This window comes from Brachionichthys hirsutus, chromosome 15, assembly GCF_040956055.1.
Source record: "Brachionichthys hirsutus isolate HB-005 chromosome 15, CSIRO-AGI_Bhir_v1, whole genome shotgun sequence".
Taxonomy (NCBI): Eukaryota; Metazoa; Chordata; class Actinopteri; order Lophiiformes; family Brachionichthyidae; genus Brachionichthys; species Brachionichthys hirsutus.
The window spans coordinates 2,185,839-2,205,151 of record NC_090911.1 but is presented as its reverse complement, the minus strand read 5'-3'; the positions used below and the strand labels follow the sequence as shown (position 1 = coordinate 2,205,151).

General features: G+C 45.4%; 4 protein-coding genes across 5 annotated transcripts; 3 read left to right on the top strand and 1 right to left on the bottom strand.

Moving 5' to 3' along the window:
* Positions 1-753: 753 nt before the first annotated feature.
* LOC137904615 (zinc finger protein ZFP2-like) lies at positions 754-2,466 on the top strand. Its single transcript, XM_068748814.1, has 2 exons — positions 754-1,688; positions 1,928-2,466. The coding sequence occupies exons 1-2, from the start codon at positions 850-852 to the stop codon at positions 2,004-2,006; spliced, it is 918 nt and encodes a 305-aa protein (XP_068604915.1). The 5' UTR covers positions 754-849; the 3' UTR covers positions 2,007-2,466.
* A 6,112-nt stretch (positions 2,467-8,578) lies between these two features.
* On the top strand, positions 8,579-9,412 carry LOC137904611 (zinc finger protein ZFP2-like). Its single transcript, XM_068748810.1, has one exon. It carries the CDS (start codon positions 8,585-8,587, stop codon positions 9,410-9,412), a length of 828 nt encoding a protein of 275 aa, XP_068604911.1. The 5' UTR covers positions 8,579-8,584.
* Positions 9,413-10,023: 611 nt separating this feature from the next.
* Positions 10,024-13,394, bottom strand: pde12 (phosphodiesterase 12). The gene is made up of 8 exons (XM_068749052.1): positions 12,801-13,394; positions 11,892-12,316; positions 11,713-11,818; positions 11,353-11,497; positions 11,201-11,279; positions 11,001-11,123; positions 10,712-10,917; positions 10,024-10,475 (listed from the first exon to the last, which is right to left on the bottom strand). Exons 1-8 carry the CDS (start codon positions 13,391-13,393, stop codon positions 10,356-10,358), a joined length of 1,797 nt encoding a protein of 598 aa, XP_068605153.1. The 5' UTR covers position 13,394; the 3' UTR covers positions 10,024-10,355.
* A 1,950-nt stretch (positions 13,395-15,344) lies between these two features.
* dnase1l4.1 (deoxyribonuclease 1 like 4, tandem duplicate 1) lies at positions 15,345-18,740 on the top strand. Of its 2 annotated transcripts, none has more exons than XM_068748673.1 (9): positions 15,345-15,425; positions 15,690-15,778; positions 15,897-15,983; positions 16,483-16,595; positions 16,767-16,879; positions 17,344-17,501; positions 17,594-17,690; positions 17,948-18,014; positions 18,507-18,740. In XM_068748673.1, exons 1-9 carry the CDS (start codon positions 15,345-15,347, stop codon positions 18,623-18,625), a joined length of 924 nt encoding a protein of 307 aa, XP_068604774.1. In that variant the 3' UTR covers positions 18,626-18,740. The 2 variants fall into 2 exon arrangements, with proteins under 2 accessions (XP_068604774.1, XP_068604773.1); XM_068748672.1 differs by having other exon boundaries at positions 18,474-18,740.
* Positions 18,741-19,313: the final 573 nt, after the last annotated feature.

The following is a 19,313-nucleotide window of genomic DNA, read 5'->3' as shown; positions in this document are numbered from 1 at the left end:
GATTTAAATTAACGGTACAATTAGCTGTAAGCAGAAGATAACAATAATTCACTTTGTTTGTTTTGGCTGCAGGTATTTCAGCAGAACAGGATGCCTTCAGTTGATGACTGAGAGAGTTTTTAAAAAGCGGCCAACGACTGCCTGTAAAAAGAAAAGACTGTAAAAACTGAGTGAAGATTGATCATCAGCAAAGACATTGAGATATCACCTGGAGAGCCGAAATGGAATCACACAGAATAGGTGTGTGTGTGTGTGTGTCCTTGCATGTTCACATGCGTTTCATCACAGCAGCGTCCAGTTCCTTCTGTTCTCTGTCCCCCAGATAATCCACAGCAACATGTCTGTAAGGAGGGGGAGGAGGAGGAGGAGGTTCCTGCTGATCAGCAGCTCTGGAAGGAGGAGATGAACTCCGTTATGGACAAAGAGGAGCCAGAGCTTCCACGTGTGAAAGAGGAGCAGGAAGAAATCCCCACCAGTCAGGAGGGAGAGCGGCTTGGACTGAAGCAGGAGACTGAAACCTTCATGTTGAGTCCTACTTGTGAAGAAACAGACCACAGCAACGATCAGACTCTGTTCCTGAAACCTGAGGAAGATGCAGCATCAGAAGAGTCTGGAGTTCTCATGCCAGTTATTGTCTCTGTGGTAGGAGCAGCAGACATTGACCAGCTGCTGTTCTCTAACGGCTGTCATGCATCTGGGAGCCATGATGAGAGAAGAGAAACGGGTGAAGAGGATGTTGAATTTGAGCAGACACCTCAAACCCACAGCAGAACGGACAGAAAAGGGAGACCATATGTTTGTACAACATGTAGCAAAGCGTTTACAACAAATGGAGCCTGTAAGGAACACATGAGAATTCACACAGGTGAGAAACCTTTTGGGTGTGAAACATGTGGGAAACAGTTCAGGCAGCGTAATCAGTTGACAGATCACATGAGAATTCACACAGGTGAGAAACCTTACCAGTGTAAAACGTGTGGGAAACATTTCAGGCAGCGTAGTCAGTTGACAGTTCACATGAGAATGCACACAGGTGAGAAACCTTACAGTTGTAAAACATGTGGGAAGAATTTCATAGAAAGTGGTAAGTTGACAATCCACATGAGAACCCACAGAGATGAGAATCCTTACAAGTGTAAAACCTGTGGGAAACAATTTAGACGGACTGATGGGTTGATGGTCCATATGAGAACTCACACAGATGAGAAGCCTTACGGGTGTAACACGTGTGGGAAACGTTTTAGACAGAATGATTCATTGACCGTCCACATGAGAACCCACACAGGTGAGAAGCCTTACGGGTGTGAAACATGTGGGAAACATTTCAGACATAGTGGTGATCTGACAGTCCACATGAGAACCCACACAGGTGAGAAGCCTTACAGGTGTGAAAAATGTGGGAAACATTTCCTAGGAAGTGGTAAGTTGACGGTCCACATGAGAACCCACACAGGCGAGAAGCCTTACAGTTGTAAAACATGTGGGAAATGTTTCAGAAAGCACGGCCATTTGACCGACCACACCAGAATCCACACCGGTGAGAAACCTTACAGGTGTAAAACATGTGGGAAAGAGTTCATAGAAAGTGGTTCACTGACAGTCCACATGAGAAGCCACACAGGTGAGAAGCCTTACAGTTGTAAAACATGTGGGAAATGTTTCACGCAGAGAAGTAATTTGACAGTCCACACGAGAACCCATAACATGCCAGTTATTAGCTCTGTGGTAGGAGCAGCAGAGATTGACCAGCTCGCTCTAACGCTCTAACAGCTGTCGCGTATCGGCAAGCCATGTTACGAGCTGAAACGTGAGGGTGATGTTGAATTTGAGGCCACACTTCAATCCCACAGAAAAAAGGAGGCCATGTGTTTGCACACACAGCAATGCTTTTACAACCTGTAATGTTGTAAAGCGCCTCTAAATAACCCATGAGAATTCACACAGGTGAGAAACCTTACGAGTGTAAAACGTGTGGGAAATATTTCAGTGAGAAGTCATATTTGTAAGGTGTGGGAACCATTTCAGGCAGCTTAGTCAGTTGACATTTCACATTAGAATCCACACAGGTGAGAAGTCGTATTTTTAAGGCGTGGGAACCATTTCAGAAGACCTGCCCACACTGGATGAGTAGAGTTGAAAGATTTGTGGAAAAATATATTGTGATTACGGTTTGACGAAACACAGAAGATCACATTCAGGCTGCAGATCAGTTTCAGTCGTTTATGATCAAATATGCAGTTTACATTCACAACGGCAAATAATGTTAACAAATGTTGAACTGAATCAATGAAAGAACGAAAAGGAGGAAGCACAGATTTTCTTTCTGTAAATTCAAGTCCCTTAATTTTCATCCATGCAATGATTTTTCTTTGAATACTCGGTTTGATTACTGAATCGTGAATTCCATTTGTAATAAAGGTACGGTACGAAAAATCACCTTTTGTTCCGAGAAATAAAGGACACAACTTGAAGCTTAAAAATGGCACTGATTTACATTCCTGAAAATGTGTTTTTTTGAATTTATTCATCAGAAGAAAAAAACGTATTAACTAGACCAAATCTTGAAGAATTCTCTTCAATATGTGTGATTAGAAATTCTAATCCCATTATGAAACAGAATAGGCAGAAGGGCAAACGAGCTACGCTGGTTGTGGATAAATTATATATCCACAACCAGCTGTACCGAGACCCTGCCACCATAAACACCTCTAATTCTCCCATTCAAGAATTAGAGGCATTTTGATGTGGAAGAGATCATATTCCATCAGAACACATCATTAATATGTGTACATGTGGGTAGGTATATGCATGTGTGAATATGTAAATAAGTATATATATATATATATGCAAACAAAAATCCCAAATCTCACTGGGCTAACAGGAATGAATGTATTCCTCCTCTCCGTACCTTCATTTCCCCCCTCAGACCCACTCCCCTCCTCACTTCTCCCCCCCCCCCCCTTCCCCACACGCACAAACCCTCTATGTTTCTCACTTGTTTTTTGCTATATCTGTTTATGTATCAGTGTTCTTGATTATTCTGTACACATGTTTAAGACTCTTTATAGACCTCTCGTTTATATCCCTCTCAGCTATCCAACCATCCAACACCACGACTTTAACTTATCACATGCCGGTAATAGTAAGCAGCTTACAGAGACACACACATATAGACTTTACTGCGCATCATCTATATGTCTAAGTTAATTTTGGTATCGATGTGGCGCTTTAACACCTCTTTGCTTAAAGAGGCAGAATTTGATAGGGTCATAAGAAGAGAGTGGGCAGACTACCTGGAAACAAATGACTCTCCAAACTCATCTCCGTCTTTATTCTGGGAAGCAGGGAAAGCCGTAATCAGAGGTAAAATTATATCATATGCCTCTTACGAAAAAAAACAGGAACAGAAAATGGAAAAGGAAATAGAGGAGAAAATTAAATCATTCTGTTTAAACCAACTTCCAACTGGTTCCAATCGTTGGATTAAGCGATCACAAAATTCTACTGGAAAAATGAAAAAGCAAGAATTAGTCTATCTACTACATGTGGTCTGGTAGGTTTTAGTTCTTTTTAAAGGAGGTCTGGAAGCACCAAATTTTATGCATTATTACTTGGCTAACCAGCTACAATATCTTATTCTATGGATGCACCCTAATAGAGACTCTAATTGCTGGTTAGAATTAGAACAGAAGGACTGGATGGATGTTCGACTCGCAGACCTCCCCGTTATCACAACTACCATCAAACGGCATAACTGTTTTAAAACCCCAATGATTTTTTCCACCTTGTCCGCCTGGTGGAAAGCGTTGGTTAGAGATTACAAACTCCCAATTGGTGGGAGAGGAAAGAAAGCTTTTATCGTGTTCCTAAGGTAATTTCTCAGCAAAGGGAAGCGGCAGAACAGGAGAGTGAATGGCGAAGGAGAGCGGGGAATGCAGCAATCAAACGATCTGATGTGCCGTGCCATGACGTGTGTCTTAGGTTGCCGACCCCTGGTTTATCCCGTCCATCCTGTCTAAGAACCATTCAGAGGCTGCTATTTTGAAAATGTTCATAATTTCTGCAAGAGAATGAATGCAAATCCATTAGTGCAAAATTGTGCTGTAGGCCGTGTTCTTATTTATAGAATATTGATTTATCAGGCAGTTTACTTGTGCGTCTGATGTGTTCACCTGAATGCTTACATTTAATAACTTCATTGTTTTCTGCATGTAAATGAAATTATTAAATAATAGCATATTTATGTTCATGTTTGATTGCTTTAATTGTCGTTGTCACAGACTTAAGACACGCTGACCCTTATGTGGCCCTCCTTCCTAAAGGTTTGGACGCCCCTGATCCGGGCAGAGGACGTTCTGTTTATGTGTTTCACTCTGGCAGAGACTCGACATCTCTCCGTTCTGCTACTTTATTTATCCCGGCTCTGTTTTGTTATGCGAGCAAACAGAATCGCGAGGCGCACGAGTAAAGAAAATAAAACTGGGCCGATCGATGACGTCACATGAACTCTGACCCCAAACTACTGGGCATATAAGCAAAATGAAATACAACTTAAATAGCAAGCATTAAGTTTTAAACTGCATTGGTTAACTAGCCTCTAAATTATTAAAATAGCAATATTAAAATGTAAAATACACAATATCTAGGTCAGGGGCGCGTATACAATGACGTCATCAGCCAGCGCCCAAACAGCGGTCTTGTTGATAGATGAGTTTCATCGCGACACGGTCTAGATTCCCGAACAGTCAGGTTTTCAAGCGTTTAGTTTGTTGAATTTATGAATAAATGTAATCATTACGAGACTTTTTAAAGCGCGTAAATCCTTTGAGCGCGCAGGAAGGCTGTCCGAGACGTTGCGCAGTATTTCACCGTAAGTAAATCCATACAGCTCTGTCCATGCGTCGAATGCACGCAAAGTTCAAATGACGCATTCGTGATTGTTCATCACTCAATTTAATGAATGATGAAATATAAAAGCATTACTTGTAAAAATGACTCGATGGGCATGTTGGTGAAGGAAATAGGAGTTTGATATTCAGGACCGGAACCTAGAAGGACAGATGGTGGTGGACTTTACCGAAAGGATGGACATGGCAGGAGTTAACACTTATTCTCGGAAGAGACTAGAACATCGGGCGACCTACAAGAGAGGAGGGAGGAGCACACAGGTGGACGACACCTAGTGGAGACTGGAATAGAGCAGCTAAGGTGGAATACTATGTGATAGGAGACAGTGGTGAGGACAGCCACGATGGACGGCTCAGAGACAGTGGTGAGGACGGCCATGATGGACGGCTTGGAGACAGTGGTGAGGACAGCCATGGTGGACGGCTTGGAGACAGTGGTGAGGACAGCCATGGTGGACGGCTTGGAGACAGTGGTGAGGACAGCCATGGTGGACGGCTTGGAGACAGTGGTGAGGACAGACATGATGGACGGCTCGGAGACAGTGGTGAGGACAGCCATGATGGACGGCTCGGAGACAGTGGTGAGGACAGACATGATGGACGGCTCGGAGACAGTGGTGAGGACAGCCATGATGGACGGCTCGGAGACAGTGGTGAGGACAGCCATGATGGACGGCTGAGAGACAGTGGTGAGGACAGCCATGATGGACGGCTTGGAGACAGTGGTGAGGACAGCCATGATGGACGGCTTGGAGACAGTGCAGTAGTACATTTCCGGCCCTGCACAGCTGCGGAGGCGTCGTTGAACTGAACGAGACGCACCTGTTCCAGAACTCACCTGAGCAGCTGCTGCCTCTCTGGACCCGCCCCTCCGGGCAGTTCTCTGGACGGTTTCATCAGTTCAATAATACCGTGAAAAGTTCAGCGAAGAAAAGTGAATGCTAGTGTGAAGACCCGGTGGTTGTAGGAGACATAAATGAGACATAAATATACACTCATACCTAGAACTCCTACGTCGGCACTCCGTTTCTAAAGGGTCAAATGAGTTCCTGAAGCAGCGGCTTTCTCCTCGGGAGGTTTACCCCGAGGCTTCAACGGTCACGCTATCAGGAATCACTCAGGCCGAATCTACGGTGAAGCATTCGCCTGTCTCTATCCGCTATTTAACTCCTGACCTCTGACCTCTCTTACCCCCGAGCAGCACTAGCAGGAGCCACGCGCAGCGGGCCGGGTCGGTGGAACGACAGGACGATTTAAAGATCAGGAATCAGAGATCTTTAGGACAGCATCGGTTTTTAGGTGGACATTTAAGAACTTAGCATGGCTTTTAGAATCTGGATGTCATCTGGCACAAACTCTGTTTTTACGTCATAGAAGAAGTAAATCAGGAGAAATAGGCCTTAATTTCTCTGAATTTATTGTAGGCATAAGCGATAAGCGGAGCAAAAGCATAAAATTAAAAGCTAAAATCCAATAAAATAAAATAAAAATCGATTACTCAACCTCAGCGTTCCCTAACCACTGATCCTTCAACACCCCGATTGTCCGTCCCGGTCATCATCCATTCAAGGGAGAAACTATTCTCTTGTTGATCCACGGGGCGTGCTCTTCAGGCAAAGTGAGGAATAGAGCAATTCTACATAATAATCAAAAGGAAAATGGAATAAGGGTCAAAAGGAAGATTAATTTTGCGGGCTGGAACTCTTCCGTTTGGCCCAAATGAAAGTGTTGAATCCTCTGCATGCAGAGCAGGATGCTGGAGGTGCTTTTCGACGAGGTCTCGCGGGGTTCCTCCATCAGCTCAGGGTGGTTACGCTGCAGGTTGGAGTTTCGCTTTTCTCCGTTGAAGTACAGAACAGGAAGCCGGGCGTCGAACGCTCCGACTCACTTCGTGGTTTCAGCGAGCTTCCTCTTCAGTTGGTTAAAGTAGCTGAAAACCATTTTGTTCAGGCGGCCATGTTAAGAGTTCTGTGGCGCTTCACTTTGCCCTCAACTTCTCTCAATGTCCCTGATTAACCCTTCCTTCTCTGTCTTCACCTGAACCTTCATTTTGGCTATGATCCTCCATTTTGGTCTTGTGACCATATTTGGTCATGCATTTCCTCTCTCTGCTTCACTCAAAGTCCCTGATTAACCCTTTAACATTCAGTACAGTCAAACTTTTGATAGAGATCATAACAATTCATTACATACCATTAACAATCCTTAACAGTTGATTCACTCAAAGATCATCATTTTACATAATCATTATGACCATTACATAGTTACATGTTATACCCAAGTTAAGATCTTATTCTTTGGTTGTTATCAACTCCATTCATCTCAGTAATGCTCTAACACCTGATTAATTCTGATTTACTCTTTTAACAGACATATAAGGAATCGTATTTATTCTTACGGGTAAACATTAGCAGAAAAAAGCCGTTATCCTTTGAGTTGACCTAGAGAGGGAGACATTTAACCTCAACGTAACTTGACACAGACGAGTATAATTCGTTCCTGGGCCGAGCCCTAAACTCAAATCGCTCATGTCAAACACATTTTTCTCATATAAAATAACTGAAAACAATTTAATCCATTCCGGCTGTCTAAAAACACTGAAGTGGTTATATTATGAGTTGGTTTCGTGTTTCACCGCCGTGTGCCCAGCCCTCGATGGCATAAAGTAAGAAATAGAACTTAATAAAACATAATAGGCTAAATCACTAAAGTAGCCTAATAGGTTTATTATAGGCAACGATGATGTCAATGATTTATGCGATGTCATTAGTGTTTAAGTATTTAACAGTTATATTGCATGAAAACAGAGGTGATTCTCCTTTTTCTATTGATTTTAAATATACTTGTTTAAATTAACGGTACAATTAGCTGTAGCATGAAGATAACATGAACTCGCTTGTTTCGTCTGCAGGTATTTCAGCTGATCAGGATGCCTTCAGTTGATGATTAAGAGTTTTTAAAGAGCGGCCTGTATAAAGAAACGACTGGAAAAAACCGAGTGAAGATTGATCATCAGCGAAGACATCGAGATATCACCTGGAGAGCCGAAATGGAATCACACAGAATAGGTGTGTGTGTGTGTGTGTCCTTGCATGTCCACATGTGTTTCATCACAGCAGCGTCCAGTTCCTTCTGTTCTCTGTCCCCCAGATCATCCACAGCAACATGTCTGTAAGGAGGAGGAGGAGGAGGAGGAGGTTCCTGCTGATCAGCAGCTCTGGAAGGAGGAGATGAACTCCGTTATGGACAAAGAGGAGCCAGAGCCTCCACGTGTGAAAGAGGAGCAGGAAGAAATCCCCACCAGTCAGGAGGGAGAGCGGCTTGGACTGAAGCAGAAGACTGAAACCTTCATGTTGAGTCCTACTTGTGAAGAAACAGACCACAGCAACGATCAGACTCTGTTCCTGAAACCTGAGGAAGATGCAGCATCAGAAGAGTCTGGAGTTCTCATGCCAGTTATTGTCTCTGTGGTAGGAGCAGCAGACATTGACCAGCTGCTGTTCTCTAACGGCTGTCATGCATCTGGGAGCCATGATGAGAGAAGAGAAACGGGGGAAGAGGATGTTGAATTTGAGCAGACACCTCAAACCCACAGCAGAACGGACGGAAAAGGGAGACCATATGTTTGTACAACATGTAGCAAAGCGTTTACAACAAATGGAGCCTGTAAGGAACACATGAGCATTCACACCGGTGAGAGACCTTACGAGTGTGACACATGTGGGAAACGCTTCAGACGTAGTGGTGATCTGACACTCCACATGAGAACACACACGGGTAAGAAACCTTACGAGTGTGAAGCGTGTGGGAAACATTTCCGGCAGCGTAGTCAGTTGATAGTTCACATGAGAATGCACACAGGTGAGAAACCTTACGAGTGTGAAACATGTGGGGAACAGTTTAGACAGAATATTTCATTGACCACCCACATGAGAATGCACAGAGGTGAGAGACCTTACGAGTGTGAAACGTGTGGGAAACGCTTCAGACGTAGTGGTGATCTGACTGAACACGTGAAAACCCACACAGGTGAGAAACCTTACGAGTGTGAAACATGTGGGAAACATTTCAGGCAGCGTAGTCAGTTGATAGTTCACACGAGAATGCACACAGGTGAGAAACCTTACGAGTGTAAAACATGTGGGGAACATTTTAGGCAGAGTATTTCATTGACCACCCACATGAGAATGCACAGAGGTGAGAAACCTTACGAGTGTGAAACGTGTGGGAAACATTTCAGGCAGCGTAGTCAGTTGACAGAACACATGATAATGCACACAGGTCAGAAGCCTTTCGGGTGTAAATCATGTGGGAAACGCTTCAGACGTCGTGGTGATCTGGCAGAACACATGAAAACCCACACAGGTGAGAAACCTTACGAGTGTGAAACGTGTGGGAAACGTTTCAGGCAGCGTAGTCATTTGACAGTTCACATGAGAATGCACAACATGCCAGTTATTAGCTCTGTGAAAGGAGCTGTAGAGATTGACCAGCTGCTGGTCTAACAGCTGCAATGCATCTGCAAGCCCTGGGAAACGTTTCGGGCAGAGCGGCGACCCGACAGTCCCCATGAAAACCCACACAAGGGACCCGTAAAGTCCCTTGAGATACCTTTGTTATAATCTGGAGCTATGGAAATAAAAATGCATTGATTTCATTCCCAATATTACCTGAATTGTGGCGTATAAATTAAAAGTAATCCAAGCGCCACGGTGGGCTACGTGGTTGAGAGGGTCGTCCTATGATCAAGAGGTTGGCGGTTCGATCCCCGGCTCAGGCACATGTGTACACTGTCGTTGTGTCCTTAGGCAAGACACTTCACCCACATTGCCCGGGCGCATGCGCACGCTGCGACCAGCAGCAGACTACAGTTAAAGTGTATCTGCTGTAAACCAATTTTACCTTTGGGTACAAATAGTCACTTTACCTTTTTTTTTTTTTTTACCATAGCAAGGCCACACACTGACACCGCACAGGTGAGCGCACACAAATAAATCCTCCACTCCGGCTGTGCCGTGCCCCAATCACCGCGGCGTGAACGCGCACACACCCAACGCGCACACATCGGCTCTTACAACCTGCCTCCTTCCATCAGAACTTTAAAACAAGCACGAAAGAGAATTAAAATGAGCTTTATTAAAAACGTGGAACTGAATACAATGTTTGGTCAAACAAAAATACCGGTACTGTTATTGCAATATTGGTTTTGTATTCACTATGCAGTGAATTTTTTTCTGAGTCAATATGAAATGTGCTGTTAATAAAACAACATTAACTTAAACAGATTACTATTTCATGTTTTTTGGGGGGCGAGGTAATTTATCTCTGTTCCCCAAACCTTGTCTCACTCTATTAAACCAACGGAAGCACTTTCCATTGCTCGTCTTAACTTCCACGGTCAGAACGCATTTAAGCAGAAACTCCCACCGTCTGGTCTGAGGTGAGCCGTCAGGGGTTCCAGCACAGGTCACAGACCAGAGCGATGTGGTCGGAGGGGTGACCCACACTGGGCAGAGCCTCGTAGGCGGTGACCTCTTGGTGGCTTGGCGGGGGAATCACTTGCTCCACCTGCACGCACACACACACACACACACACAGTTATTCTGATGACAGACATCTAAAAAAACCAAACTAATAGCATGCGACGTCACCCAGAATGCCTTGCAACCCCCAAACAAAACGGATTTCATAGCTTATAAGAAATAATCATATATTTTTGTCTGTATTTGCGTAGTAGAGGTATATTTTTAGACCGAGTGGTTTATTGGTTTGGGTACAGAAGAACACAGATTTGATTCGAGTACCTGCATGTTGCCTGGCTGTATGAAGATGTAGTCCAGGCAGCCATGGAACCGTCCCACGTAGTTGGTGTAGGCCAGCTGGCTGCAGGCGCTTTGGAGCGGGGGGAGGGCCGACAGCAGCTCCATACTACACGAGTCCCCTGGCACTGAGCTGCCCCAGTCTGCATGCTGCTGGGGAACCCTGGCCTCGGTGACCAACTGGAACACGCCTGCCCACAGGAGGGGGAGGAAGGCGTGCGGAGTGAGCATCAAGTCACCGACGGACCGACGGAGCACAGAGGTGAGGACTCACCCGAGTCAGGGCTGGAGTTGAAGTCGCCACAGAAGAGCAGAGGGGCTCCGGGCGCAGCGTCTTCCATCACGCGACTCAGGTGCTGCAGAGCCACGCCCATCTGGACCAAGCGGACGTTTCCTCCTTGAAATGAAAACATTTAAGGTTGTATTTGTACCAGAGGCACACGCTGAATGCAAGGCGTCAGCGAGGTGCTTCACCTTCCGGGTGCCAGTACAGGTGAGTGTTGGCCACACAGACCGTCCTGCCCGTTTCATTTAGCGCCTTCAGCACACTGACCTGCAGAGTCGTAGACCAAGAAAGGTAAGCATCGAAGCGACAACTAATTATCCTCAGGCAGCAGGTGGAGTACCTGTAAGGTGGTGGACCTCTGTTGTACCCTTTGCTTTAGGGCGCCGCTAGCACAAACCCGTTCCAGTAACCCAGAATGGATGGGGTCACAGGTCAAAGCCTCACTCAGCACGATGTCATGGCGGCTCAGCAGCTCAAACTTTGATCTATTAATCAGAGTTTTAAAGCTCAGCATTGATGCTTGTGTGTGTGTGTGTGTGTGTGTGTGTGTGTGTGTGTGGCAGGGGGGGGGTCTCTGAGTGTTTCTGTCGAATGATCAAACAGGAAGCTAAGATGGCTTAGCTTCCTGTCGGACCGCCCCATTCAGAAAGGAAACAGACAACCGAGAGCATCGAGTTCAGACGCCGGTGAAGGTCCTGACCTGCGGTAGAAAGTGGCCAGCCCCTCGTGCTGCTTCTCTTTAACCCGGAAGACTCCGTCCAGACCGAAAGCATCCATGGCTGGAGAGAGACTATCCTTGAACACACCTGAAGAGGAAGAACATGGAAACAGTCAGAAGTCAGACTCAGAATCAACACCACCATCACAGCGTCAACTGACTTTTGTCAACCTCCTGCAGACAGATGATGTCAGCGTTGTATCCACCCAGCTCCTTCTTGATCAGGTTCTGCCTGTAGTCCAGCTCCAGGGCGTAGGGGGCGCAGTACGGATACAGGACGTTCTTGGACAGCTCCGTCTGGGCGTAGATATCCGCCAGGATGTTGTAAGACACCACCCTCAAAGCCGGCCACGCCACTTCTCTGACCGTGTACGTGTGTCGGTTGTCAAATGTGCAGGTGCCTGGTCCGGCCTCTACGGCGCCCTCAGAGATGGCCTCCCTGGCGGGGCCGAAGCGTCCCCCGTCTCGAGGCGTGCAGAGCAGTTTCAGCCTGCAGCCAATGTCCTGATTGGACGGGACATAAACCCTCTCACGTCCGACCACCGTCCAAATGCTGTCCTGGCCTGAGACGTCAGCATCTCCAGGACTGGCACAAGAACAAAGAGATGAATAAGAACACATGAGCCTGGTGTCCATCAACGTTCGGATGCGTTGGAGCCGTACAGGACGACTTTCTCCCTGAAAAAACATTTCCAAAAGAAGTCATTTTTTAAAACTTTTTTAAGTGTTCTTTATTTTTAGCAGGACCCTAACTCTGCGGTTTCTTTTAGCTGAGTCGTTATCTTTAGATAAACTATTATTTCATGGCTGTATTTATACTTTGAGAAATAAAGGCAGTATAATTATTTGACAGATATTTCTACATCCCTGATGGAAGCCGCATTCAGACATTATCCCAGACCGGAAGCTGCTCCCGGTGTGATTACATCGCAGATTCCAGACATTATCCCAGACCGGAAGCTGCTCCCGGTGTGATTACATCGCAGATTCCAGACCGGAAGCCGTTCCCGGTGTGATTACATCGCGGATTCCAGACATTATCCCAGACCGGAAGCTGCTGCTGTGATTACCTCGCGTTTGGCGCAGTTTCTTTATACCAGGTGAACTCGCAGTCTTCCAGCTTCCCAAACTCCACCTGCAGGTTGGGGCAGACCGGGTACGTGGCCAGCAGGGACACCGGGAGCTCCACGGTGGTCAAAGTCGGGACGTTCCGCTGCACGGCGTACTTGAAGTTCCCCACCTGCAGCAGGGCCCCGTCTCTCCACGCCTCGGAGTTCCGCGCCGTGTCGGCCACCGACACCCCGTAGTAGTACAGCCTCACCACCGGGGCTGCCGGGGCCTCGCTCGGCTCCGGTCCCTTGCGCTTCCTCGATTTCTTCGCCTTCCGTACTTGTCCCTTGGTGGCGTTGATCTTGATCCGGGCCAGGACCTTGCCCACTTCCTCGTCCTGGTCCCGCAGCATGTGCCTGTGGCTGCCGTCCAGCCAGAAGGAGATGGTGAGCGTTGGCTCCCCGGGGAGGCACCTCACCACGGCCGGTTCCCCCATGCCGCTGAGACGGCGGGCTCTGGAGAAGGCCTTCGGAGAGGAAAGCAGCAGGCGGCGGTGGAGCAGCGTGAGAACAGTCGAGAGGCGCGTCAACATGGAGTCTCTGGCTGCTGACATAGAGAGGGACAAGCGAACCGGTGTCGCGCCTATTCCCTTCCGACGCTGGAGGTGTCGCGAGACTGTACGAGACTTCAGTCCGGTTCCGCTCTGGCGACGGGGAAACTGCGCAGCAATAGTTCCGTCTCTTGATTTCCAATATTGTTACCAATATTTATAACATAAATAATAATGTTATTATTATTTCCACCACTAGGAAATATTAAGAGTAATGATTTGTTGTTTTTGTTTGGGTATTCACTTTATTTCATTGCTTAATTTAGCTGCTCTGCAAACTCTGAGTAATAACAAAATAATGTGTAATATTACATTTGTACGTATGTTAATATTTCCCAAAATCTGACTGTGAATTATTGCACAAATTATTTTACCTTCTAAAAATCATCAGGGTAGTGGTCCAGCCTTTTCTGTGTGTGTATCACACACACACACACACACACACACACACACACACACACACACAGACACGCATCAAACAAGAAACTAGTTGGAAGGCGGGACCTTTGTGTTGTTTTCCTTGTCTCTACATACCTATTATTGGTTGGCTTTCGACCAATCACATTGCCTGTAATTACCTACTACAGGATTCTTTGTCCCTGCAGATCCAGGAACAGTCATTTTAAAATCTCCTCTTCTTGGCCTTTGTGACTTCAACCAATACTTATTGGGTCTAAACTAACCTGATCCATTCCTGGCAGCAGCAGACCTCCTCATCCTCCTCCTCCAAGATAAGAAAGTGCATCAAAGTAAGAAAGTAATATTTTTGTTGTTTGTTTCAATTCTTGAGCTAAATTACAGGCCAGTCTCTCTTCTTCCCCAATTTTCAAAAATCCTACACCGTCCACATGGTGATCTGGATCATCATCATCGAAAGGTTCTAGATTGTTCTTGGTATCTTGATACACCAACAAGGAAAAGTAAAAGTGAATCGGAGGTGATGTGTCTACTTAACTGATTTTTGAATCCATAAATGTGTCGTGTTATTTTATGCCTTTATGTGTTGCATTGTTTCCTGTGCTCTGTGTCTGAGATCTTTCCCTCTCGTTGTCACACCTGCTCCTCATTCCCTTCGTCCCCCTTCCTTCTTCTCCCTCCATGTGTCGACAGTCCTCTGCCAGTTCGTTGAACCTCAAAGTCTCGTTCCAGCCTTTTTTTTCACGCCGTAGTCTTGTTCCTGAACCGTTGCCTGATTTCTGACCTTGCCTTTTGCCTAACGATCTGGAGACCTTTGCCAGTGTGGACTGTGTTCTGTGATTAAACCCTTCTCTTGCTCTACCGTCAGTCTGTGCCTCTGCATTTTGAATCCATACAATCCCATTCAGTGTTCATGGAAAAATGAGGATTTTTTTAATTTCATATGTTTTCCTGACCTGGTTAACATTCTGGATTTGATCCGGATAAAACATCGGTCAGTAATCAACCTAGATATTGAGGAACAAATTTTGAAGCTCCATTGACTGCAATGTTAATGAAAATGTCAAAGTGATCCAGAATCCAGATTCTCTTCTGGATCATCACCAAAATGTAACCATCTGTTCCTGGTAACATTCTGAACATAATCTGAACATTTCAGTTGGTCTGCTCTCTGAGTACTTTTCAAGTTAAATAAGTATTTGATGAACCAGATCTTTTTGAGTTCCTTCAGCTGCTCCTGGCTTCTTTTTCTATAGTGTGATGTCATTATAATTCAACCATTTCTGATGAAAAAGCGTTGAGTGAATGCAAAATAAATGTGAACGTCTTTAACGGTTTTCTTCAAGCATTATGAAGACTCAGTATGAATCTATAGCGTTCCCACTCACCTCAGGTGAGCTGAGACATGTTTGCTTTGGACACAAACTTGTTCACACAAGTGTGTGTGTGATGCATATACAATAATACCACCCATACCTGTGCATGCTCAGACACGAACAGCCAGCCAGCAATGTTTCTCTCTTTCTCTGCAGCCACCATGAAAATTGCTTCTTTTAACATCCAGAAATTTGGAAGGAACAAAGTGTCAGACCCGGGCATCTTAAATATCCTGATTAAGGTAACAGATACATCAATTATTTTATTTATCTGTACAAAGACGAAACGATCTCAATCAGCCGTTCTTCCACCTTGCGGGTCACGGGTCTTGGTGGAGCCTATCCCAACTGGCTATAGCATAGAGGCGGGGTACGCCCCGGATGAGACGCCGGCTATCAGATGTACCATTCAAAGGTCTTATGAAAAGCCTCAAGAGCAAATGTAAGCGGAACTTTGTGCGCACCAGCGTGGAACGTTGATGTTGCTGTCTCCGTCTGCCCTCCAGATTGTTTCTCGATATGACATCATTGTGATCCTGGAGGTGGTGGATGCCAGTGGGGAGTCTGTGCAGACCTTCTTGGATGCACTCAACAAGTGAGAGCAGTATTATCATTATTTATTTATAAATAAATAAATATTTATAATATATTTATTTAAAAAATGAAACATGACGTGCAAAACACATTTACAAAATCTCCATTTCTCTCCTCAGAGCCAACAAAAAGCATCACTACACGCTGAAGATCAGCAGCCGTCTGGGCCGGAAACACTACAAGGAGCAATTCATGTTCCTGTACAGGTGAGTCACTGACCTCTGGGAAATCAGTTCTCAGGTCAGAAACAAATGGGAAATTAATTTAATTCATACTGTTAAAATAAAATAATATTAAACTCAAGACTTAGCCAAGTTTTAGTAAAATCGAAAAAATCTTTTTTTAATCCAGCAAATGCATCCCGTTAAAGTGTTTAACGGGATTTGCAATGTATTATTTATATTATTATTATTTTTTTATTTTTGCTAAATTACATACACCCCATAAAATGTTGTCTCAGCGAGCGCCCCCTGGTTGGGAACCCCTGCTCTAATAATTTATAGTAAAATGAATGAGTAAAAATAAAGGTAAATGGGTAAAGGACAAGGTTTGAGTTTCTCCCACTTTGTCACACCCAGAGACAGTTCATGAAGTAACGATTATAAAATACTTGTGTACTCTGCTGGTTTGTCAGGAATGTAATGCGATACAAGTACTGCACACTGTCCTACTGGTGTGTGTGTGTGTGTGTGTGCGTGCGTGCAGGGACGACATGGTAGATGTTGTGGGATCTCATCAGTTTGACGATGAGGCAACTGAGGGAGGCGATGTCTTTGCCAGGGATCCTTACATCCTGCGGTTCCGATGCCTCGGTACAGGTAGAGGATGGTTCCGTAAAAACACTCACACGTTCTAGCTGGGTCTAAAAGTAATGAGACTTTAATCACATGAATGTATGTAGGTCTGTGAATTAGACTTAGAGTAAAAAGTCATGAAGAATGGAATAAACGAGGCCCAATTCAGCCACTGTAACTGTGTGTGTCCGTCAGTGCTGAAGGACTTGGTACTGATTCCTGTCCACACCAAACCAACGGACTCAAAGAACGAGTTGGACGAGCTGTACGATGTTTTCCAGCATGTGGTGAAGAAGTGGAGAACCGATGTAAGGACATGACGTAATCGGCACACCGGCGACGGCAGTGATTCACGCTGACAAAGATGTAGGACGGTAATTCTCAAACGTCCTGTCCTGGATCACAGGACACTAAACCAAATTCCCAGAATCAGAATCGGTTCAAAATCAAATGACTCGGACTCGGGGGGGGGGGGGGGGGGGCAAAAACAAACCTCATTAGGGCATCCCTAAAAATCAGTTTAGGTCTTGGGTCACCTAGTGGTGATCCTATGGTGGTGACTACGTGTACAGTATTTCTATTTATTAGGTTTTACCACATATATCATACAAGTCCGCACAGACACGAACGTCACACATTATGAGGAGTATGTAATATTGTTTTACTCGGTGAGATGATGTCATAGTGGGGGGGCTGGGGGGGGCCACAGAGCCCCAGCAGACACATGCAAACGTCTCTCTTTGCATTAACATCGTGCATATTTGTGCTCTAGAACGTGATGATCCTTGGCGACTTCAATGCTGACGGATCGTACGTCTCCAGCAAAGGGATGAAGACCATCCGCATCCGAAGCAACAAGAACTTCCACTGGCTGATCGGAGACGACGTCGACACCACAGCAAGCAGCCGCAATGACTACACATACGACCGGTAGCACGCGGGACAGGAACAGGAGGAAACCAATGTTTCATTGTTTCATTTGAGACCGAAACCATCTCCGCAACTATGTGGTCTCTATCCAGGATAGTGGTTTATGGAGACGACATGCTGCAGGCCGTGGTAGCAAACTCCGCCAAACCTTTCAACTTCCAGAAGTCGTTTGGACTCCTGGAGGAGCAGGTCGGTTCACCTCAGGGAGTTTAATCAAATAGTTTAAGTGCCTGATGGTGCATCCATGTGGGAATGAGAAAAATCATTGGGTTTAGAAAAGGAAAAAAATGGCCAATCCATTCAAACATTTGGTGAAACTCGACTCTGTGACATTTGGTGTTAGAATAAGGTTTGCATTACGTTTGCGCCGGTTCGCTTCACATTGATCCAGATGATATAATAGTATAATACTGGCAACCGAATATCGACGTACGTTTATTTCCCAGGCTCTGAAAGTGAGTGACCATTATCCTGTGGAGGTGGAGCTCAAGTCTGTGACTTGTGAAGAGAATGGTAACCAGCAGCGCTGCAGTCACGACTCAATGCATGCAACTAAACAGTAAAACTGATGTTCACAAACAAACCTCTGTGTACAAATACAAGTATTTCACTCTGGACTCTGTGACCGCATCCCTCACAGATGGGAGGAATGTATTTATGCTCCAACCAAGCATGGTGTCATGTAGCATGTCTTTATTCTCACTGCCAGAAGTCAACGGTAACATTTCCTCAAAATGTAATGAAGATTCATCCATAACTTTCTCAATCATGACCGAGAGACTGGCCAACGGCGGTGATTACATTCCCTCCGCCTCTGCGGCCGTAACAATATATGGATTTCACACAATGTCGAATTTTGCAGTATGCCACACAAATGACAATGAAGGCTTTTGACTCTACTCTATAACACGTCACACAAACGCCGGCCTTCCTAACCCCGCCTGATGCAGCTCTCGCGCGTTCTTTCTGCAGGTTTGGTGGCGCCGTCAGATTGTGCGATCATAGATCCAGATCTGCTGGAGCTGAAGAGAAGAAACCGGCTGCTGGAGAGGGAGAAGCTCAGACTGCAGATCCAGATTCTCCAGAGGAGGAAGGCCAAGATGAACCATGAGGGGAATTTTTAAACTCAAGACAGCAGATCCATCCATAATACCCAAAAGAAAATGCTGCTCTTATTAACCCTTCACCTACCAGAACCACTTTGTAGGTAACCGGTGTTCAGGTTGACACTGGTTTGCTGCTCATATCTGGTTTTCTAAATGACACTTATCAGTCGGTGCTGTTTTTTTTTTATGGATCAAGTTGTCTGTTTTTATCTTACTGCTGCAAGCAAGAAGAATAATAGACCAAGAAAAACTGTGGCCTCATTTGTTGCCCAGATTTGAATGAAAACATCAAACCAAATATGATCTGACGATACCAGAACATTCATTAAATGGGTAAACTGGCATGAAATCAACCTTTTTAATCCATCAAAGATACTTATCAGTCATAGCCAATACTCACCAAAGAATGTCTTCAACCTGGTCATAATGATTCAGCATAGCCCATTAAACAAGACAAACTGCGTCGTCACACACATGAACTGACATGATTCAGAAACTACAAAGCTCCGGACCAGCAGGGGGCGCTATGAACCAACTTAAGCGAGCTGCAGAGCAGGCTCAACAGACTACACGTGACGCTTGCTTCATTATAGGTCTGAATAAATCGGATAACCTGGCTCCTACTAATGTTTGTCAAACACCTTTCACCCCGTTCACAGATCAGGACCTCGGGGGAGCCCCAGGCTTTGACGCGAGCAGATTCATG